At 37.2% G+C, this 25,272-nt stretch overlaps 1 protein-coding gene across 1 annotated transcript in view; it reads right to left on the minus strand.

Moving 5' to 3' along the window:
• Positions 1-11,338: 11,338 nt before the first annotated feature.
• Positions 11,339-25,272, minus strand: part of negr1 (neuronal growth regulator 1) — a 160,205-nt gene continuing 146,271 nt past the window's right edge. The window contains exon 7 of the mRNA XM_055050717.1: positions 11,339-15,245. Coding sequence (XP_054906692.1) covers positions 15,145-15,245 — 101 coding nt within the window. The 3' untranslated portion in view covers positions 11,339-15,144. The remainder of the gene's footprint in view (positions 15,246-25,272) is intronic.

The following is a 25,272-nucleotide window of genomic DNA, read 5'->3' on the forward strand; positions in this document are numbered from 1 at the left end:
TTAGAGTGGAGAGCAGCTTCCACTCAACTCCTGTCCCACAGGAATTTTGTCTTCACATTTTGGTTCCAGTCAATAATTCAGCTGTTGGACTTAACCATTTGTCATCAAATCACACTCCCCTCTGGCACTTTGACTGGGTCTTGCAGTGACTGGAGGAAAAGCAAAAAGGAGCTGTTGGAGTGAAACATTACATAAACACCTTCCAGTTCAGGATAGAGGAAATGAAAGAATGATTTACAAATTTCAAACTGAGCTAAACAATGTTTCAAAGTTGTGAATGTTAACATTGGTTTTCCAGCATCACAGGCGGTTATTGGTCTGGGTCTTTTGATGTACTTTACACATAAGTGTTACAAAGAACTGTGCATTATATTTGAGGTACTTTTCAGAGTAAAACTTTTCAGAGTTTGTACTTGGAAAAGGTTGACGAGTATAAATTAAACATTAACTTTGACAAAAGCAGTAAACTGAAAGCCATCTATTTGATGTGATGTCTTAAATTCCTTGCCAAAATTTTCATGACACTTTTTTTTTTGTCACCAGACATTTGAATGTATAAATCAAAATAGTCCACAGTTGTGAATAATAATGTGTGTTTAGTTTCTTTTGCAAACAAAACTCTGAAAAGTGTTAATTAATTTGTGTAAAATCTATTTTGCTCTGGTACCCTTGAAGTATCAGAGTTAGCACTGTTGAGCTCATTATCTGCAAACCTCTTAAGACTACATCTGTTCACCTGAACTGGCAGAGAAACCAGGAAGCAGCCAAGAGGCCCCTAGTAACTCTTTCAGAGTTACAGAGATCCACAACTCAGGTAGGAGATTCAACGTGACAACTATTCAACCTGACCTCACAAATTCTCAAAGACTCTCAGAGTCCTCTCAGAGGTCCTACCTTATCTTAGAAAATCCTGGAAAACTCGCTCAAAATGATTCAGTCAACTGCTGAGAGTGAGTAAGAAGTCAAGATAAATTCTTATCTTACTGAGAAAATGTATGTGATTGAGAATAAAATAGATCGCAAAAAAAGTTGCAAATGCTATAAAGAATACCATGAACAGCTTTCAATACCGACCTTTTCAGGAGATCCGTATGTAGATCAGTATGTACACAACTGTTTGAAGAATCTTGAATAATAGAAATAGCAACATCATTGCAATTTATTGAGATCAATTAAGTATTTTTGAATTGATCTGAATTGTATTTATATGTCTATATTCAAAAATTAATTTGTGTTTGGAAGCTCAACATACTTTGATCTTTTTACACAGTACAAAGCCACCGAATGGTTCATAAACATAATCTAAGTCTGGATAATTTTTGGATAGTTTTTATCTACTGTATTTTATTTTATTATTTTTTTGTTTTTAAGAGTGACCTGTTTTCATGTGCAGGGAATGAATTGTTCATTCTAAGAAAACCTGGTAGCACATCTTCAGTACACCCTGCTCCTTCTGTTGTCCTCGTGACACACCGGCAATCAAAAGAAGAAATACAAAAAGTTTGCAAAAACTAGACATTAGGAGCAGATTCAATGACCCAAACACACAAAATTTTAGGCTCATCTTTAATTAAAACGTTGCTGCAGAACTCAGTTTTTTCCACCTATATAAAGTGACATTTTATAACTCAGTGCAGCAAAAAAAAATAAAATCATATTTTAAATTATACTTGCGAAAAGTTATCTCCAGGAATTCAACATTAGCAATTATCAGCAACAGCATGGACAAGTCTTTGAAAGCAGGATAATCTCAAATCCCTCGAGACCACTCTGTCCGAGAGAATGATTATGACAGCAGATAAAATGTTTACCACTTCACTGTAAATATTTTACCAAAAAATAGAAAAACATTCCACTCCAGCAAAAGTTCATATTTGGAAAACGTCAACTTTCAAAGCTCTAATTGCTTTGGCTTGTTTTTCCAGCTGGAATGAGAAACTAAATCTCCTTAGGACAAATGTTTTCCCCAAACATTCACTGTTAAACTGACCCAAGAGCCATTTAATGACTCAATAATCCAAAATCACAAAAAATCTGGGCTTAACCAAACCTTCACAGAGTGTCCTCGTTTTACACAGATTCAGAGCCTGATTAAGATGGTGGAGCTATATCGAAACAGATTAAAATAATCTTTGAGCGCACACTCACAGGTCTCTTTAAAACCCATTAGGTTCAGCAACGATTAACTGAGACTAACATAGAAAAAAAGTGTTTATCTAATTATAAATGAGCGTCAGATATCAGCAGGGTTTTTGATGGGCATTTAAAGCCTCAAAAGACCAGATGTAAGGCAGGATGTATGTCAGTAATTAAAAACAACTCTAATGTTAATCAACACCCACACGTCACAAAGTCTTGGGGTGTTTTCGCACCTGAGGTGTTTACCTCATTTAAAACAAACTCTGGTTCATTTTCCCCCTCAGATGTGAACTGCATTTGAGTGGGTGGGGTGAGAAGGGAGTTGGAGGGTGGGGAGGAATTGTTTATGGTGTGAACATGATCAGACCTCAATCCAGCAGGCTTCCAGGTTTACACTGCAAGCTTCAGCCAAACGCCTTTCCATAGGCAGGTTTACTGTAAACAAACAAATGAGCAACGCTGAAGTGTCTTGTCATTCAGCATCCGTGCATCTTTTGAGTCATTTTTTCAAAAAATATTCTGATATTCTGCTGAGATAATTTTGCCTAAAATAATCCTCACTAATGTCATGATGAATGGTGTGTGTTTTCTAATGGCTCAGAGCACAACATCTGCTTCCTGTGTTTACATTCAGTACTCTGGCCCTGAATTCACTCTGGATTCAGCAGACTGAGCGTTCTCACCTGGTTTGCAGTGATGGTTCTAGTTCATTGGAGAGTTCTATGTCTGAAAAGAAACCAAACCACCTGAAAAATGTTAGAAGTTAAACTCGTCGACTGATTTGGATCAAAGGAAAACTCGAGATGTGAGAGGGCATTAAAGTTCAAACCTTTTCGTGATCATTACTTGAGAAGTTGGATGCAAATTTAAGATGTTTCAGTACAGTACAGTTGACATCCAGTATCCGCAGAGGTTCAGGACCACAACTGTCTGGTAAAAACATTAAAGAGATTTGATGAATGCTTTGAAGTCATTTAATTAGTTGCAGTATCACAACAGAGTTCTGGACACACGCTACATGTGATTTCAAACACATTTTACAACACAAACTACTGTGTACTTAGTGCATTCAACTTATTTTAGACACATTTTAAAACATCTGAACCTACTTTTCTTGTTGAGCACGCAAAAAAAGTTTTATCTTTCCAGCATAGTTACACAGCGCTGCAGAGAACCAGTTTCTGTTCTCCAGCTAAATCTCCGCAGATCTTATTTGAAAGGGGAGTAGATTCAAAGAGGAGCTCTCTTTGAATGTTGGACCTTAATTTGACCTCTAGTTACTGTTAACTTAAATTTCCTAATTGCATTACAAACTGAGCAACACTTCCTTTAAAATGCTTTTCTATGTTCTTTTAGGCGACTTTTTGGCTTTTCAAGCATCAATTATTCAAAAGCTCAGAGTAGTGAGCAGCAGCTTAGAGGAGCCAAGACCCGGTGCTTGTCAGGACATGATTTGAGAGTTCTGCTGAAGCTTTGAAGTTTGCTGCACTTGATCAATTTTAAAGATGAAATGAATGAACCATTCACCCAACAGACTGATTAGGATTTGAGGCTGATTGGAATTTATTTAGGTAGGTAAGCTTCAAAGAGAATATTCTTTCATCTCTTCATGTAATGAAATTAAAACATAAAATTAATTTTCTAAAATGGTCAAAAAAATATTTTTCTGTTTATTTGGTAATACAAAACGGACAATTTCACTCTAAACATTTGCATATTTTCAACAATTGCTGATGTTGTATCAGCAAAAGTTGTTAATTTTTTAAATTTGTCGTGATCAGTAGATCTTTTGGCTTTCTGATTGTCTTTCAAAGTTTTCTTTTCATCTTTGGGTGCTTACTGTATTGTGTTGATGGTGGAGGAGAGAAAAATAATAACAACAGCAGGTGAAAAGTTTACCGTTTGAAAGGTAGGGAACAAAAAGACTGGAAAAACGTATTTGTTGTATGTTAATTATTATAATGCCTTAAAAAGGGATTCTTACCCCTGGACTTTTATGTTTGGTGAAATGACAAACACAATGATGTGACTTCCTTGTTAAGGGGTTTTATGTGATAGGTTATCACAAAGTTATACAGACTTGCAAAGTGGAAGAAAAATTATATTTGATATTAATTTTTTTTTTACCTCCCTACCCCACTGGGGACAAGGGTGTAAGAAAATGGATGAATGGATGGATGGATTCAATTTTCTTTTCACAAAGAAAACTTACTCAATGCGTTAGGAAAGCCACCTGTCAGTGCAATTGCAGCTTTAATTTTTTTTTTTTTGTATCTGTACAAACTTTGGACATCCAGAGATGGGATTTTTTGTGCTTCATAAAATAGCTCAGGCTCAAACAGATTAGATGGAGAGAATCTGTGAACACTAGTTTTACCACAGACTCTCAAATGGATTTAAACCCAGATCTTCACAAAGTCTTTTTTTTTTTGTTTAATTTTAATTATTAAAACTCTCAGGGTTTTATTTTGTGTCTGAAGTCCCTTGCAGTGACTAAATCCACAGGATTGCATTGTATTTAGCACCATTCATCTTAACTCTGACCAGCTTCACTAACTCTGCTGATTAAAAGCTCCTCCACATGAGGCACCATATTTCAATGTGAACATCCTGCTGATGTCCTGTGCTACTTTATTTTATTGTATTTCATTAATTTTCTGGGTAAAAAGATTTGAATTCAAATATATGCTTTCACCTTTCAGATTTGTATTTGTGAAAAGCTTAAACCTTATTTCACTTTCCTTTCTTCGTACTGCATAATAATGGACTCCTTTGTGTTACTTACGCATAAGAAAACCCCAATAAAATTGATTGAGATATGAGAAAATGTGAAAACATTCAAGTATGAATACTTTTGCAAGCTGCTATGTAGCTATTTTGGAAAAACTTTATATTTACTAAAATATTATTTAATGTCTGTAAAAGTGTGTTAAATTTGCTGTTCTTGATGATCACTTAACATGGAAACATGTTAAGTAGAGCTGAAAGCAAAGATCCATTCCCTTGGACTAAATAGAGACTGGTCTACTATTTCATGCTCTAAATATTTTTATGCAACCAATGATTTGTTTTCACTCGTTTAAATTACTGTGGAAACTTCTAATCAAAAGGAACACCTAAAACAGCCTGGCCTTTGAGGATGATATATAAGCCCACAGTCCAGATCTTCATTTGGAAACCCTTATGTCATAATTCAAAAAGCTGACTGATGACGTTTTGTTACATTTTCTAACCAAAAATAGATATGTTTTAACTCTAATGCGGTGTAACTTCACAGTGCCCAGTGACTGATTGGTTTCTGTCAGGACTATTGGTTTAGTGATGTGGATCATCCAGTAATTTGATGGTACTTTTTAAGTGAACTCTATTGTGGGATCTTAGAATTCATTATGTTTTGCATTTGCAATTGAAACAACAATGAACGCTGTGTATGCCACAGCATTACAAAACATTAAACGTTACAAAACATTATTCAGAAAATGCTCAAATGCAAGACAAAAAATTATACTGAAACTGTGCCTGAATGAAACCTCAAATTTGGTTTCATGCATCAGTCAGGATCCACTAAAAGAAAATTTGGGTGGAATATTTTTTTATATTGTATAAATTATTACAATTCATGCAATTGAAGTTGTTCATTTCATTTCAATACAAACACAATCTACAATTTCATCATTAAGTGCCATTTATTAGTATCAAACCACTGCTACAAAATCACATCAAACATCATGAAAATGGACTTGCATACGTGCTAAACACAATGTAAGCTTTAAAGTAATGAAAGTACAGGAATTGTTCGTACTTCTGGACAAATATCAGTATATATTATTATAATTTTTATATATGCTTATTTTATAAAGAGATATATCAATACCACTTGAAAAGCTTACATATCAATCCACTGACCTAAAGCCTATGAATGTACAACTATGCCCCTAGTGGCCAAAGGACTCTCCAACACAAGTAAACATTTTAAATCCCCACCACATGTTTTTTCAGCAATAAGATAGAAACATAACACAGTCAGAAAAGATGAAAGTCCAAACAGTGTTTCAAAATCCCATTCCCACTTTGTGCAAAAATAACTATAAATGATGGTAAATACATTTCATCTATAGTAATGAAGAGGGGAAATGTCATATCTCAGACATTGGACTCGTCACCGAAGAGAAACACAATGCAGCCCGTGCTACAAAGAACTAATTTCCTGTGTCAGTCAGGGAGCGCCAAACTACGTGTAATCTGCCATTGGAAGGGAGAAAAACAAATAAAATAGGATTACATTTGCTGTCAGTCAAATAATGACTTTTCTCTTTGCCACTCCTTTTCAATCCTGGTTAAAAAGTTGCCTCAGGCTTCGTGTTAAAAAAAAACAAAACAACAAACACAATTTGTGATTCAGTCATCAGCCTCATGAAGGGTCCTGCTTCAGATAGCTCGCTTTAAAACCCAGGCATTATCTTGGGCTCTGCATCGTTGGCTGGCAACTTATTTTCCAGTTCACTGGAAGTAACCAGGGACAGGTTGACAAATACTTCATGCAACCTTTTTCTGTCTTTTCCTTTTCAGACCCTCTCACATTTGGAGCTGCTGTGTTTTCAGAAAGATTGAAAAGAAATCAGCGGCTCACATCAGTAAATTACTCACTTCCTGTGCACACATTGTAAGAGAGAAATGAAAAAGTCTTGTTTCAAAAATATATATATTTCTATTTAGAAGTGAATCAGACTTTCTTAGAAAAACTGGTTATATGGAGTGTTTTTTCTCTCGTTCTGCACAGGCTTGACAGGAGGGATAGATTCTGCCTGCTGTGCAACAAACGTATCTACCAAACTGCATGTTCTTGAAAACAGAGAGGATTTTTTTTGATACTGACAACTCAGTATGCTGCTCAGGGAAGAGGGCTGGTGACTGCAGAAGCCCCGGCTTGCAACACGACACAATCTCCAACTTAAAGCTGACAGAGGCACAGGAAGAGCTTCATTAACCACAAGGTCAATACTCAGAGGACATGTCAAAGAGCCAAGAACAGCCCAGAGAGAGTTTTAGAAATAAGCAGGTTGTTTCTGAGAAAATGAAGTCAAACACTATGGAAGCTTACAACACAAGACTCCACTGGAGAAGAAAACATTTTAAGAAATGTACAGGGTCGTTGGTGATGTTTTTTTTTTTTTTTTGTATTTTTCCAGGCTGCTTAACACAAAATTAGTGCACAGGAGGGTGGTGCTAAATACACAACCATGGAAACCTGTTGAATTTTTACAAGATACATATTGAATCTGTTTATTATCTATGAAATATTTTTTAGAACACAAAACTGATTCTTTGTATCATTCCACTTTATTTGTTTTGATATCCATATTAATTAATTAATTGGATTTGTATTGACATCTGGCATGAATATTATGCTGATAACTGCATTAGAAAATGTTTACTGGGAAAAAAGCTGCAGAGTTGTAAAATTCTGTCAGCCATTGAACATTTTTATTACAGCTTTAAGATTAAGAATAATAAATGGCAGCAAGGAAACTAGGAAAGATTGGGTTATGGGATTACACTAATTGATAAAATACTTTAAAGGCACATTCAATACAATACCTGTGCAGCTGATATTAAACAGCCACTAGTCAGAGATGCATTCAAGCTAAACAGTGTAACTAAAAGACATTAGAGTGAGGAGAAAAAACTTTGAAAGCAGAAGTGTTAAAAAAAATATCATGAGGCCATTATAGTTACAATAACAACAACAACAACAACAACAACAACAACAACAATAATAATAATAATAATAATAATAATAATAATAATACACATTAACATGAATGTTTAAAAAATCTTCTTAAACATGGAAAGTAGAGGAATTTTATTTTTAAACAACTGTCAACTGGGAGCATGAGGCGAGGCAGCAGTCTCTGCAGGTGGGTGGCATGGCCTCTTTTCAGCCTGCACATCACACGTCTTTTTTTTTCCCTCTCTCTGAGGCATGCCACATCCAGGATGTTTAAGTCAAGAGACGATTCAGGTCATAGGACACTTGAAAGCTGTGCACGCTTTTTTTTTTTTTTTTTCATGGTCTGATCCAACCCAGGTGCACTGTGGGATGGATGGAGTGAGTAGTGGCTTATCTTTGTAGAGATCCCACATGTTGAATGACGCTCTTGAGCCAGTAAAGATGATGCTGAGTAAACGGTGCTTGATCCTTCTGTATGTGCCATGGCACATGGCCATCTGAGCTCCAGAATGTGCAGACAGTATGCAAGGCCAGAGGGAAGAATGAATCAGACATGCATGATCCTGCACAATTTAGATGACTTGATATCTTCAGGCGCCAACTGCAACACACTGATATGTCCTTGAGCTTAGAGCATTTTGAGCCAGGAGCTAATTGCTGGGAAAGTTGTTTTGAATAATAAATATTGATTAAAGTAAGGGGAGAAAAAGAACAGGGTTATTCTCTACTAGCTTAGAGTATGGGCTTTTTGTAGACTTAATCCATACTAGTCCCTGTTTTCAATTACAGTTGTTTATGGTTTGGACATAATGAGTTTTCTTTACCAACAGTATAGAGAAGAAATGCAGGCATTGTATTTTTTTTTTTTTTACAGATAAATATGTGGTTCATGTCTTTCATGGGCTATATAGGCCACCTGGATATTTTTACTGAATTTATGACTGAGGAAATGTCAAAAGTACTAGTGAAAGCCTTTGCCCCATTTTTCAAAACAACAACTTTCAGTACATCAAAGCTTTTTAGTTCTACTGTATGTTTTAGACTTTAAAAAATTCTTATGCCAAAAAAGAAAACATCCAATCTTATCTGCTCTGTCAGAATAAGATTCCTTTTATTTTAAAGCAAGAGAATTTTCCTTTTAGATATGCGATCTTGCAAACTAATATCAAAAGAAAAAACAAAACAAACAAAAAAAAAACAAACATAAAAAACATAATTGCATGGTGGCAGTGAGATGTTATTCATTGCCATAATGAGGAATATTTATTGAAGACAATGTGACTCAGGAACTAAGTGAATACACATTGAAAGGTAAAAATGTATTTTAAAAAAATCCTAAAAAAAAAAAAAAAACTTTTAATTGGAGTAACAATTTGGACATAAAAAGTCAGCCTTCAGTTTGAGCACTTTCACAACATTTGAGTGAAAAAGAAATCTGCATTAGCAAATAATTGGCTCTATTGCTGGTAACCCTTAAAATACAATTAAAGGTTTTAATAAGTATAAATCTGCCCCAAAATATTTCCACTAACCAAATGCACTCAAATTACAATTTAGATTGTTGTCATTGTTTTTTTGTTGGTGGTATCATGAAACTACAAGAAAACAAATAAATTGTGGATATTGTCATAAAACCAGATATGCTGCCACCTGTGGTTGGTGTGGGTCTTCTCACCCTGCAGGTTTCACTTGTTTCAAGTTGAAACGTCATAAATTGTTTTACTTATTTTACCTCATGAAAATGTTGTCATTATAGCAAAAATATTTAACCATTCAATATCAGACATGATTATATTAAGATTTATAATGCAGACTAAGAAGTTCAAGAACAAGTTTAAAAACAGTCAAATATTGGAGCTGAATTACTGTTGCCAAGTTTTAGTCAATTTAAACTCAAATCCTTTAGAACCGTGATATTTTTTATGATGGACGAAGAATATTTATGAAGTTGAGAAAACATTATTTATTTGTTTATTTTTTTAATGAAAATCTGAGGGTTACATTTGGATCTTGTCTCATTTGCTTTGGAAACCTCTAAACAAAATCCAGTTCAACCAATTACCTGATGCGGTGACTTCTTAGTAAGCAAGAGTCTGCCTGGGTGTAAAATGGTTGCTGTGTTAATCCAGCTGTTCTGTGAAAGTGTCAGAGGTTTTTTCAGACATTAGTGAGGCACAGAGTCAAGGAACACAGGAGACAGGTCATGGATAAAGTTGTAGGTTTGTTTCACTTCAGTTTCTCACTACTTTCTGGTGGTCTAGCACATGAAGTCTCGATAAATTTTGAGGTTTTATTATGACAAAGTACGATTGTGAATACTTTTACAAAGCACCTTAAAGATGAAGAAAACTTTCGCCTTCCAGCTACAGGTAACCCACCTTCTATTTGTTGAAGCAAATCTTTTGAGCTACTTCATCCCCCGTGAGTTGTCATAACAAAAATTTCAATAACATTTAAATTTCTTAATTTTGCTTCCTGCATGTAGCTCTCTAAAATATCATGCTTGATGCACTTGGCCAAAGTCCAGCTAGCATTTCCTTCTCTGAGTTCCTGATCTGAAAACCTTTCTGTGTTTCTCAGTTGCTGTGACAAATAAAAAATGCATGATTTTGTGACTTCTTGCAAAGTCTAAATGTATTTATTCTTGCTAGCAATTTCTCCTTGTGAGTGAAATAACTTTCAGTCAGTTATTATTGTGCTATGCCTACTTCTCAAAACAAGATTTTTATGTCGACTTTTCCCAATTTTCTTCTTCTGACAATCTTAAGAACGTCCCGATTGTTGGGATCGCTCTTAAGATCTTAAGTATATTCAACATGTTGGATTGTCTTGGCCCGATATTGCAGTACGTGTGTGATGTTCTCCGAGGACAAATGAATGTGAATGCTGCCTGATGAATGTGACGTATAGCCAAGCAGATGGCAAGGTGATTGAAACATGGAGGGAATTCTAAATCAAAGAAAGTGGATTTTGGAGACAACTTCTTCTATTGTTCTGGGGAAATTGCAGTTCACAATTGTTTCTTCCACGTCGGCCATGTTTGTTTACTCTAAGGTCAAAGTATGGTCTTGAGAGGTTTTGCAAGATTTCCTATCAGACATCTGAATGTTGATGAGTGAAATCGATTTTTACTGTCATGTGTGTAGTTTCTCATGATTTGAAAATCACCCGATCATTTTCAAAATTTTGCTGTGTGAACTTGGCATTAGGGTAGCTGAAGTAATCAACACTGGCTTTATTTGCATTTTTGACCCAGAGAATTTATGTTGGTCGATTAGTTAAATCATGCCAAATGCTGAAAGTAAAAATAAAGAAAAATAATAAAAAAAAACAATAGCTAAAACATAAGCAGATGTTTTGATTCTGTTCTCATGGGGTCAAATTAGCAACAGAGATGCTGTTTCACTGTCATTTATTTGGCATCACCTATGAGAACTGCCTTTTACTGCTCATTAACTCAGATGTGGGTTTACATTGTAACATGAAGACTTTTATTGCAAATTATACGGATTCGGTAAAAGGGACTTGTTAATACCATATTCCAAAAATAATAATCAACATCCAGTACATTTCATATGGAATACTAGCATGGTCTTAAGTGCTCAAACAAGCAACCAGTATAACTCCAGACTGTCACCACAATGTGCCACAACAATCATTATCATTATAACTCAAGAGCAAGTGGATTGAAAAAAGTAAAATAAAATCATATACAAACACAGCCTGGTGATCTGTAGAGGTATGTATTTTCAGACCAGGGTTATGAATCGAGATTTTGTAAAACAAAATAAAAAACTTCTTCCATTCATTAGAAAGTGTGAAGGTCTGTAAAATGGCCACCTTTTAAAAACACGGGTTAATTTTGAACATGCAGCACAACCATACTCTCTGCACATCGTCAAACACGCGAGTGTGTGAAAACTAGGACTACACACTGGCTCTACAGATCAAAAGGTATCTATTTTCTCCAAATATACACACAATTATTCTGTTCTATAATACTGATATACTGGTTCACACCCTCTGTTTCAAAAAGTAGGTAAATTTCATTGCAAACATTGTTCTTTTTAAACATACCTAAATCAACAGCAGTCATGGCATCTAAAGAAATCTGACGACATTAGAAACTATGCCATACTGTGTCTCATTGAAATAAATGTCACATATCCAGTTTTACATGTTTCAAAACGCATTGTTTATACATCATTTTAATAAAGGAAGAGAATAAATATACGTCTGAACCATTTCCATTATACTTTAACATTTAAACAAAATCATATGGTGCAGTAAATTTATCGTTGGTAAAACAAACTGAAAATAATTTCCGTACAAAAAGAAAACAAGTAACCAAAATACCACCATGTAAATAATGACAGTGTTTGTGCTTTAAGTCTTTTAACCGCGATGGCTATTGTTCTACAGATTTTCAGTCACCTCTGAAAATACTCTGTGAACCTGGTGGGTAAGCCCCTCAATTGTTGGGTAAAATATAACACATTTTAAATTCAAACAACCTCACAAACATGTTAACCTCAACCAAAAATGCTGTATCTGTCTCTGAATAATCTGATTCATAAAAAAAAAAATAAAAAAATTATATATCTATTTGTGAGGACTGTAACTATCCCCAGCATAATTCCTAATACTCAAAGACATGTTGAGTGATGGTTACTGAATATTCTATAATCAGAAAGGAGGAGAACCTTGGTGAGAGCTTCTGGAAGTGTCCTTTAGGAGGAAATGTATGTGTATGGGTATATTAAGGCATTTCAGTATCTGTTTTAGTGATGGGGCTGAGAGTACAATGCCTTCCAAAACTAGCCATAACCCTTGTACATTTATTTTTTTTTTCCACTTAAAAACCACAAAGTCAAATGTGTTCTATTGGGATTTCATGGGAGGAACCAACATGAAGTAGTGCATAATTATGAAGCATAAGTAAAATGATATATGGTTCATAATAAGTGAAATATCAAATCCCAGAAGTGTGGCATGCAGCCCCTTTCACTTTGACAGCCCTAAATAAATTTCAAAGCAGCTAAATTATTTCAAACGTTCACCTTTGAAAATGTTTAACCTCAGTTAAAATCCAGCAGCTCTGTAAAGGCTTCAGACATTTGTTAGAGATAATCAGTGAACAAACTGCATCACGAAGACAAAGTGACATATCATACAGATCAGGGAGAAAATTCTGAGCACGTTGAAAGCAGAGTTAGGTTATAAAACAAAGCACAATTCAAATCTCTTCTAATAATGGTAAAAATATAGTACAATGGCAAATGTTCCAGGACCTAAAGAGACAAGCAGGCAAGAGCCCATGGCAACAATGGAGGAGCTGCAAAGAGCCACAGCTCCACATAGAAAATCTTTTGAGAGGACAACTATGTCTTGCATTTTACAAATTGGCCCCCTATTGAAGACTAATAAAGTTACTGAAGTTTTAAACGACGAATTAATGACCCTCTCCTGTTTGCCATTTAAAGGCGACTACAAGAAGGCAAAAACATGAGGCGAGACCAAAGAGAACGTAATGGCAGACCTACAACATTAACACACTATGTCCACTATAAATAAAAGATGGTTGTGGTAGCATCTTGCTGTGAGGAAGCTATTCTTCAGCAGGGACACAGAACCTGCACAGTTCTGTAAGAATTTTGTAAGAAAGAACGTGTAAATATTTCTGTTTGTAGATGAAAGCTGATAGTGCTCCAAAATGTTGTGACTGCTTTTAGTTTTAACTCTGAAAAACCAATCATTAACTTTCACATCATAGTTCTGCACTACTTTGTCTTTATCATGTGTTGGTTTTAATGTATTGAAACAGCATAAATACTCTTAAGTTTGTGATTGTTATATGAACAAGAGTAAAAATACAAAAGTGGGTTTTGTATTTGCAAGGCACTGTACGTAGGAATGGGGATGCTGCTCTTACAAGCTTTCGTAAAATGGAAATGGAAAATCGGCTCCATTATTTAATGGGGCTTAAACTTTAATAGAGACTAATCATCTCTGTTCACCCTTGCGGTGTGAGGGGAAAAGTGTTCAGAGTCTCAGATTACTTTTTATTAGGAGGGGGGAAAATTGTGCAGCAGAGTTTTTTTTGTTGTTGTCTGATTTGGTTATCCAAATATTTTTGGTGAACCCTGCAGCCAAAAGACAGTAGGCTGCTGCTGTGTTATTTCAGCTAGAAAGAACCAAGATAAAAAAAACAAATGTCTCTGCTCTGACGCCTGCAGAAAGATACTTCTTTTAAAGAACTGCAATTTTTCAAACACTTTAACTCGGGCTCTGCGTTTTCCTCCTAACTAAAGCAAACTGCTGAAGCAATCAGAACAAGCATGACGAATAGGCTGTAGTACCGTCTGTTGAGAAAAATGTAAACAAAAGTGCAGCGATGTTCCTCCATTCATACTGTACAAAGTTATGGTTGGTGTTAATGCTCTTGGTTGGATGAGCGAAGCTGGTCCCACGTTCAAACAAAAGCCTACACTATATTAAAGTATAAAGATACGATACAGGATATGTTGCTACTTTGACTGCTGCCTGATCAAAGCTGCTAGGCAGGCATGGTAAATGACGGACCCATTTCCAAAATACAACAAAGCACACCTTCAACACTGTTTATCCACCTACTGAGTAATCATGGCAACACGGGTGCCGAATAAAAAAAAAAAAAACTGCCTTTTTTGTTCTTTGTTTTTTTCCTCTTTTTTCCCTGTATTTTTTAAGCTCACTCTATAATCAAAAATGTTATTGTTAGGAATCTAAATGTCTTTCCTTTGTTCAACAGCCCATAATACATTCAATACAACATTGGTATGGTAATCTGTGTTTTCAGAGACTTGGCACAATTGCTTCTTTTGAACCATGTACAAAAAAATGAATGGAAAAGTTTGCGCCATCGCCTCACAGGAGAAAAAAAAAAGCATGAAAATAACTCACTTGAGAGGCTGTTGATAAGACTGGAGGTGGGCGTGAGCACTAATTCACAACGTGGTCAGTCAATCAGAAAATAAAATAAGATATGAGAAAATTAGAATAATAATAAAAAACAACATCATAGCATTTAGATGACAGAATTTTCACCAAAAAAGCAAAAAGAAAGAAGAATAAAATAAAATAAAAAATATATTTCCCCCACAAAAAAGAGAAGCTGATTATTTCCCCACCTCAGCTTTCTAACAAACAGTACCAGATTGGATTCAGCCATCAGCAATGTCAAAAAAAGGACTCATAAATGCTCTGGACAGTCACTGTGTCTGCGCCGGCCTCTGCTAGTACACACTGATGAAGGAGGAGAGAGCCAGGACCAGGTATCGACAGGCCAGCGGGACATGGGCGCTTCCTGTGCTCCCATAGGGTGCAGTGTTGGGTGCTGTGGGCAGAAAACAAGAGAAGCTCTGATTAGCTGTGATTGCACTTTCACTCTTCCACACCTGTTATTTCCAAATCCACAGCAGGCTTGGTTTGAAACTTACAAATGAGAATGGCAAGAGTGGTAATTTACAGAACCACCACTGATTTGAGCTGGTTTGTGAGGGGAACATTGCAGAGTTATTCACAGGCCTGAAGGTGAGTTTAATACTTATACCTTTCTGTGCAATCAATGTTTTAATGCATTAGCTGTTTGCAGTTTACTCTGAAAACTGCACAAAATTAGACTCATAATAAATAATATTGCACACACACAAAAATATAAAGTAATGAAAATCAGTCTCTGAACTGAAACGTACAAATATACCAAAAAAAACTGACAACTTAATTGGCTGGACAGGACATTTTGTCCTGATGACATTCTCAGGGTCAAAATATTTTTGTAGTCTAGCACATTTACTTTAACCAGGGTGACTTTTCATAATAGACGGCATAAAAGGAAACTATAGGTATTGACCAGCATGACTTTCCCATAAACAGGATTTTGTCAATCAGCTTGTTCCTGATAGATATTTTAGAGCACATGTCAAGCTCAAAGCCTGTGGGTCAAATTCAGCCCACCATAACTAATTTCTATTTCTGTGGCCCTCTGGCTCGATTAGACAGTCAACGTTTAGAGACTGTGGTTCTCTAAACGGTTGTGTACTTAAATATTACTTTATCAGTCAAATCAAATCAGTTTTCAGTTGCATAGGGTCCATTACATCAACTGGAAAATGTGTTAAATATTTAAGTACAAAATCGGATGCAGAGGAAGCTATGACATTCTAAGTTTGTTAATTTGTAGTTTTATGTATGCATTTAGCCACAACAGTCCCTTTGAGGACATCCATGATCTTAATGTGGACTGAAATGAAAATGAGTTCGACACTCCCATTTTAGCGGATTTGAGTTTAAATTATTGAAAAACTCACATATTTGCACTTGAGCACAGCAGTCAGTATCCACATGTTCACAAGGCGTAAAGTGGTTGCAATAACAAAATCCTCCACTCTGGATGAAACAGCCATGTATTTTCTGAGTGTAGGCCACTCAGTTTTTAACCTAATTAGATGTGACTTGGTTGTGTGCTCCACTGAAAACACTTAGTAGTTTTAAGTGTTGCTGTATTGCATGTTGAATAGGTTAAAACCTAATCCAGGCTATATTTGTCATCAAAGATGTCAATTAAATGTAAACTTTTCTTTAAAAAGCACTATGTTCTTGCTTCCTCTGGTATTCCTGAATGTGTCACCAATGTTACAATGATGCTTGTCCAAGATGAAATGTTACGTTCTGTGACACATTATAAACAGAGCTGCTTCTGTGTGTGAGTGAAGATAGTTTCATTTTCAAAAGTTCATCATTCTTATTCATGAGATTTAGATTATCCCATGTGAAGGTTTCCCAAAGAGTCCTTAAAGGTCAGAAAAAGTCTAGAATCTGGTTTTATACTTTTTCAGAAAAAGATCCAACACTGCGTGAGGAAAAATGTTTGAGTTCATATAGTGAGCTACTTTCTTTGATGTGGAGTCTGGTCCTGGAGATTTTAAATGATCAAATCAGGGGAACCACATAGATACAAGAACATATTTAAAATTAGGCTATTTCTGAGGCTGGTGAATGAACTCTGGTGAATAAACCAGAGTTCATGAACTCTAAATGAACTCTGGTTGAGGGTTTGAAAATGATAGGAGTGTTTTAGGAATCTCATAGTCAAGCGAGATGATGAGGCATCTCTGTAGAACCTCCATGATGGAGCTTGACTTTAATAAAAAAAAAAAAAACAATATAGAAATGGCTGATTTCAAATATAAAGGCAGATTAAAGACATTGTCATTTTATCTGTTTTCATATACTATCTTCTTATGCTGTGCCTATTGAATGGCATCAGAAGAACAAGGAATGCTTTTGTGCAGTCACCACAGCATATGCTTTAATTTTCTATTTTCTGTTTGTTACCTATTTGTTATGTTCATTCAAGGGCTCAACTGCTTTACTCAAGAAAATGCATTTCTTCCCCTTTTCAACAAGTATGAATTTTCTTTGTTTTCATTTATTCCAGTTTATTTATAAAACTGTATGGATTATATCAATATTTTTTTTACAGTGATCAAGGATGTTGTTGTGGCTCTTCAACTTTACTTAGCAACAGCAAGGGTAAAAACGGTTCTTTGGATCGTTAAAGTTGCTGACCTTTACTGTCGAACATACAGCTAGAGATCAGGGTTTTTGCAATGCTACGGTGCTAATTATCCTAGTGATTAAAATGAGACTGTAAATCAAGTTTAAAATGCCAGCAATGTAATAATTTCTTCTTAAAATAATATGCCACACAGTGGCATATCTGCTGCTAATATAAATAATAATGATTTTCACACCGATAAAGCTGTTTGAATATCTCCTATACCCTCTAATGTTACAGCTCTTTAAAAATATTATAAATTTGCTTAAGCTTCATACAAAGAAAAAGAGATCAGAAACTTTTAATATGGGAGAAATTCTCACATCAAATGGACAAAATGCTTACACTACCTTCCAGCTGCTATTACTGTTGTTAAAATGTGACACCTCGCTTTAACCTGACTTGAGATGAAGTAGGCAGAAGTAATTGGAAACGTGTCAAACTGACTTTCCTTCCATCTCATCTGTTTTCAGTTGTGAGTTAAACACTTATTCCCCCTTTTCCTTTCCCTCATATTGCTGGCCAACAGACCCCATCAGAGGAGAGAAGGATAAATGAGGGCAACACAAGTTCCTTTCTCTCACTGCTACAGAAGGAGGCTTTTGTTTTGTGCTGTTTGTGTTTCTCTGACCAGCGGACAGAACAGGTAATATGAACAGGTCTCTCAGGGGAGCTACGTGTGGTGGACAAAGAAGTAGAGGGCAGCTTTTCATTTGGAAGGGCTACTCTACTGCCCCTGTGCCCCCCAACCCCCTCCATCACAGACACACTCTTTTAGCCTACGGCTCAATAAACCCCACCTTGCGGGTTACAAAGAACACTCTCCATCAATGCGCACATATACCTGCGTGTACAGGTCACATGCATGCCTGCACACGGAGCACAGCAAGGCGGTGCAAACAGGCTCTGCTGTACCAAGGGAAATCATGTGGCGAACAACCCATATCAGCAGGGCGCCTCTATTTACACTGCCAGGTAATTAGTTCACTATGTACAGTAACTCCTCTGAATTGTTGCACAAACAGCAAAATAACCTAACATGCGCTTGTGCTTGTACAGCGCAGGCAAAACACAAGAGATCTTGGGCAGATAGCTCTTCTCTTTAGGTTTGTGAGGTTAAAAAACGACTCGCGGTTGTTTCTCTTCAGACGAAGATTGTTATCCCGCTGAACAATCGCTACTGTGAAGCATGTCTTTATTTAACTTGTGTGGGTTGTTATTAGGGCGGAATATGTCTACTACAGTATCAAAATAAATAGGATGATTAAGAGATTGATTTTGTCACCAACACAATAGCCTGCTGTAAACAGTATTCAAAGGCAAAAAAAACCCCAACAAAAAAGCAGATCCCATTATCACCTGACTCTGCTCTGCTTTTACCTGACATTTTCAAGCATTATTTGTCAGCACTGAGGTTGTTTACCTTTTTACGTTGATAACATGGCACGCTTGACAGATGGAAATAGAGATAGGAGGGAAAAAATGAATACAGGACCACATATGGGTGCAAATTTTGATGATTTAGTGGGATGCATGGCTGCCCCTCTTTCCTCTCTGCCTTTTTATCTTTGTCTCCCCTTTCTTTCCCCATCCTCTCTCTTTGTATCCCTTCTCTCTCCTCCTGTCCAGAGTACGGGATAATGACACAGTTTTCCCGGGCTGCGAGAGTGAGCCGAGGAACGGTAACCATGGCAACAGCTCCCGTCCTGCTCGGCCGAGCCGCCGTACCTCGAGCTCGAGTGCGCTCGCACAGAGCTGCCCGTGCTCGAACAAATCTTTTAGCGTCCGTTTCCGTGTGCTTGTGTGCACCTCAGGTGGCATGGTGGGGGTGAAAAAAAAAGAGAGAGGCAGGTTTCACTATTTCTCTACTTTGATTTATCTGATCAGTGCCAGGGCAGTTTTCCGGTCGCAGGATTCCCTTTCATATCTCCGCTTTTCATGCAGCAGTTTAAGACGGTTGGTAAGTAATTACTGGCTCACTGGTTTGGTTTGCAGTGACAGGCCTGGAGAGCGTAACAATAAACCCCTCAGTGCTTCAGGAGGGGAAGAGGAAGGTGATGCTGGTGCAGCTGCCCCCTCACAGCATTTAAGTTTCGAGGTGTTTAATATCTCCCAATGTCACTGGAAAGAGCAAGAGCCTCCTTTTGTTTTGACTGTGTGGGCTGTAACTTGCCACTTTAATTAACTCCCCAACCAGGAACTGCCTGCTATGCCTTCACTCTACTCATTAACATGAAGGTAAGGAGACAGACCCACAGAAACTGAGAAAGAAATAAACGGAGATAGAGGCAGCGGAAGGATTCATCAAAAGAGACAGAACTGGGAAAAATTAGACATTGATTGAAAGGGGTTCAAGGATGGAGCTGGCGCACCGGTGTCTGGTGGACACAAAAGGAGAAAAAAAAAAAAAAAAACACAAGAAAGAGCGAGTGGGAGTGGGCTGTGCTTCTTTGGAGTTAGAATTTAATTGCCATGTACATCAACACCAAGTTACAATAACGCACCAGAATCCCAGACAATACATCACAGGGAAACCAACAGCGTCACAAAGCACCAATGCAGGGAGGAGAAGCAGCACTCCAAAGGAAGAGCAGCAGAGGAGATAAGTGGAGATGAAAGCGACACGCTTCAATTACTGTTTGCAACAGAATTAAAATTGAAAAAAGAAAAAAATAACTATAGGCTTCCAAGGCTGAAGTCATATGAAAATTACAATCAATGGTTCTTTCCCCTGAATCTGGAGAGCAGCCATTAACTTTAAATAGCCTGCTGAAGCATGAGCCGCACTCATTTCCCTGTCCTTGTTCCCTTTCTCCGATGCCTCCCGAATCTACGTCGACAGCAGTTTTGTCACCCACATATCATATGTACAACAAATGCTAAGGCCCTGAACTTCAGTGACTGTTGAAAAAGAAAATGAATCAAACAGACATACGCAACAGTGACATAAACAGTGACACCATGCTGTTATTCCCTGGAAAATCCTACTTTGTGTAGAAAATGTGTGCTGCTTTCTTGCTTTGCTCTCATTTTTACATAAACTTTTGTACAAAAACAGATTTCTTCTTTAACAAATCATGCTCCATTTTGACTACTGCCCAATAAAATACTTATTTTGTCATGCTGACACAGAAAAAGAAAATACAGCTAGAAAATACAGCTATTGACTATTTGGAGGTTTAGCTGGTGACAATATTGACCTATAAGTTTAGTACAGAATGCTAGTCCTTAGTCAACCAATATTTAATTGTTGGTTAGGAAAAAAAAACTGTTTCAATTTCAATTTGTGGTAAATACTTTTAACAAAGTTGTCCAACTTAATAAAAATCTATTTTACTTTGATTTTTGTTTACGCTACTATGATAAAAATCTGCATGTCAATTAATTGATCAAACTCTTAAAACCTTGAATAATATAAAATTGTTTTTATAATGAATACAGGAATTTTGCAAAAAAAAAAAAAACATTTTATGTTTTGTAATAGTTGTGAAATATTTTTACAGCTGCTTGCATAGAAACAGGACAGACTGAACAATTTTTAAAAAAAAAGAATGTTTTTTTTAAAAAAAAATGATTTATGTCCTTTATTTGAGTTCCTGTAATCAGGGTTTACTTTGAATTTGGTGTTATTCATCAGTTTTTTTTTCTATTTATTGGTACAGTTTTATCTGCTTTTTAATTGAATTTTTATGACTTATTTAATTGTAACTGAAAAATGTATTCACATGTTGTGTCTTGTCTTGACTTGGCTAACTTCAGGAATGCCTACTTGTTTCTGGTAGGTTATATAAGGAACTGAGCATTTCCATATTGCTTTCTATTTCAGTTTATTTATTCATAATACTTCCCTTGAGTTAGTTGTCTCCTTTAAGCAGTTTTTGTTTTGTTTTAGCAGTACAGACATGGTAGCCAGCCAGGCATCATCCTGATCCCCCAGGGGCAGCTTCAAAAAGGGTTCATGTGAGCAGGAGTTGGAGGAGGGGTTTAATGTCCTTGACCATCATTCGGTGGCCTCTAGTCCTCCCCTTACAGATTCCCAGAGGAAGGCCACAAGAGACGTTTGTGAGCCAGAACTGATCCTATACACACCGTGGTGTGACTCGGGCTAAATCCCACTACATGCAAGGTTCACAGCAGCCACCAGGAGGGTGTCTAAGGCACATAGAAGTTGTCTTTTCTAGGCCATGTGCTGCTGTTTGGTGGAGAGTATAAATGAATATCATGCAGCACTTAAGACCTACAACACGGAGCAGCAAAATATTGAAATGATATGGCAAGCTTTATCGCCTGCTCAGTGCTTAAAGAAGGAGCATGAAAGCACTTCATGGAAGGTGATCAAGTCATTTCCCATGTCTTATTTCACTTCAACCCCATTGACAGTGAAATACAACCTCCCCCTTCACTATTTATCTTGTTGCCTCTTGCCAGTAGCAGGCTGCCATATTAAGTTGGCGCACAATTGACTTGCCATCCCATCAGTTCATTCATCCATTTCTCTTTCTATTCCTTCTGTTCTTGTACAAGCAAAGTGTTCATCATGACCAAATATGATGTTCAAACTCATCACCTCTGTCTCCTGTTATGATTACTACAGAGTGCTGCTGCACAGAGTTCTCATTCACTCACACCTTGGAGCTCATTAGCCCCACCAATCATTTGCATTAGTGCAAGTAATGAAAAGCCTCCATTAATAAGATGGCCTTCAGAGATCATTTACCTTCCTGTGCCTCCCAGCACTGCCGTATCCTCACAGTCCATTCCCCCCGCTGCCCACATCCTGTTACCTGTCGGATATCAACATCTAGCAGAACGTTTTTTGGGCTGGCTACAATAGCTCCTCTCAGCATCTGTATCTGAAAGGAGTGAGACTGAGCAAGTGACAGGTCACCTGATAGCTCACTGAGTGAGGTGGAGGCTCCTGAATGCAGGCAAGCGCTGGCCTTCAGCTTGACTTAATCAACACCTCTGTGGGGTATCTGGGCACTTGAGAGACCTCAGCCCAGAGTAAACGAGAGGGGGGAATCCTACCTGAGTAGACATTTCCACCTTTTCTTCAGTTACTGATCCTTTCCCTACTGATTAGCTCCTCTGTTGTAATGCACCTTCTCCCCTTTTCCTCTGACTTTTTTTTATTTTATTTGAAATGAATGTGTCCTTAGAGACAATCTGGGACCACTGACCTCATTGTAGCTTTAATTCAAGAACATCCTTTCTGCAGGCGTGAAAGCTCAAACTATGTTCAATTATATTAATCACCATAATCAGTCACACAACCTATAAGAAAATATTAAGCATTTTCTCTGGAGGATTAATTATTTTCTCTGGAGTGGAACTTATTGTTAACAAAACAATAAATAAAACAAGAAACAAAAAGTAAGTTACATGTAGAGATTATAAAATCCAAAAGACAACAAATGCAGGGCAAAACATGCCGAGATTTCAAGTCTACTACGTAAAACTCAATGTAAAAAATGTGAGGGGTAGATACAAAACAAAGATATTTGAAATTAGTTGTCTCAAACTGCTTTTCTTAATGGCCAGAGTCCTGCAACTTTTAGATGTATCCCTTGTCCTACACACGTAAATTAAATGGCGAAATTGCCTTAAACTAGCATGCAGGTGCAGGCTACTACAAACTACAGAGCTCTGCTAAAGCAGGTGAGCTGAAGCAGAGAGAAAACTAAAAGTTGCAAAACACCGGATTAACAACAACCGCATACTTTGGTTTACTTTGCGTATTTTGTGAATCACAAGTACTCTGCACACATTGTCTGTTGGGCACAGCGGTACAGCATGAAACCAGAAAGCGTTAAGGCCTCACACCTTAACGTGCCTGTCACATGTTTGAGTATCAGCCTGTTCACTTTTGCTGCATGTCTTCTTTCAAAATCTGTTTTCCTGTCTGACTACTGGAAAATAAAGGGAGGTCGACAAATTTAAAAAGGAACAATTTTATAGTCGAGCATATCAACTTCATTCTTTTCTTAATTTCCCACAAATTCAGCCATGGTAGTAAAGTACAAGGAAGACTGATATTTTGCCTTTCAGCTTACAAATAGGAAACAAAGTGGTACAAAAGACCATAATTGCAGACCAAAGTTCTTTAAAGCTTCTATTTTATTCAGACGCGCTTCAAAGTTTGACTCCATTTTGTCCACAAGATGGTACGGATTCTCAACATCTATGAGCTCGGCAGTGAATACAAAACAGTTCAATGTGAACACCGTTGCAGCCGAGCAGCTTACTGTGTGACACAGCGTATGCATATGAGGTTTTAAAGGAATGACTTCCACACAGACATGTCAGGCAGACATGCCCCTCAAGTATGAAAGTAGCTCTGGGAAAAGAAATAGACCATAATGAGGGAGCCTTTATTGTGTCACCTTTTAGTGATTCTTTGTACACAAAATAAAATATGCATATTTTGAAGATGGAGCTTGGTATCCATATGGGATGAGGCGATATTTTGAAATACTTAAAGAAAGGCAATTAAGGTATGTAAAATGCAAGATATTTGTGCTCACTACATAGAAAATTAATCAAATTTCAGGTGATATTGTTTATATCCCCTTCTGAAACAACAACAAAAAATCCCCCCTCCCCAGTCGTTTAAGGTATTTTTTCTATAAATCTTGAAGATACATCACCATATACTCTGAAAAACAAATCTCAAGAATTCAACACAGCATCCTCTGAGACTGTTTTTAATCGCAGCAGATCCAACAGCATAATTACTCCATGACTTTAGCTGCTCCCACTAAATCTCCTTAATGTTCCAGGTTTAATATAATGCACAGGGATGCAAACAAATGGTGTCAGCATGTTGTAAGTTCCCACATTCCCATCTTCTTCTCTCACTGTCCGTGTAATAATCTCACTTTCATATTTGCGTCTCTCTCTCCCCCACTCCCTCTGATAATTCCCACTGCCCCCATTTCCTCCTTACTCTTTTTAATGCTTATCAAGGTTTTATTTCTCTGGAAGTCCAGCCGTAGGCTCGGGCATTTTGCTGAGTCAGGAGGCTGCCTGGTTTCTATGATGTCAGCGACAATCTAACCAGTTATGAGGAAAGTCTTATGGCAGGGTTGAATCTGTGAGCTTTTGCGTCAATACACTTTCTGTCGGCTCTCACGCACTCATTTCTTTCACCTGTAGCCATTCGTTGTCACATCGATTCCCGGCTGTAGTGTATATGGGAATATGATAAAACAGCTTCCTTTTGTCAATTTCCATTGAGGTCCTGATAAAGCAGCGCAGCTGAATGTAGAGGGGTAAGTGCATTTTCCTCATGATAGATATAAGATAACTTTATCACTGCATACTGTCTGGTTATCACTGTTCACCTGAGGCTAGCCAAACCTGATTGAAATATGCTCATGCTGAGCATCTCAGCACAAGCAAACGGCCCTGCTGCCAGTATTTGCTCGGATGGTCACACTATATGCAGAGCAATCTATAATTTTTCTTCATATTTACCTTCCTTGAGCTGTTAATTGATTTTTCTCAGATCAATTCTGTGGTTTACAGAAATTGTTGGAGCAAAAGGGGTTCAATCAATTGCCGAGTGATTAGCATGTGCAGTGGATTACTTCGAACTGAAGGACTGCACAAGAATGGAGGCTGAGCGGATGGCAGGCACCATTCAATGGATGCACTTGGCCTATCTTTACATTAATGTTGAGTCAAAGTCTACTTTTAATAGCCTACGCCCACAGGTTGCTTGAGTGTCACACATGAAATAGCTCTTTAGATCCTCATATAGTGAAGCCACTTTCCCCACCTTGTTTCAGAATGCTTGAGGGAG

Source organism: Poeciliopsis prolifica, unplaced genomic scaffold (genome assembly GCF_027474105.1).
Source record: "Poeciliopsis prolifica strain line A6 unplaced genomic scaffold, Auburn_PproV2 SCAFFOLD002, whole genome shotgun sequence".
Classification (NCBI taxonomy): domain Eukaryota; kingdom Metazoa; phylum Chordata; class Actinopteri; order Cyprinodontiformes; family Poeciliidae; genus Poeciliopsis; species Poeciliopsis prolifica.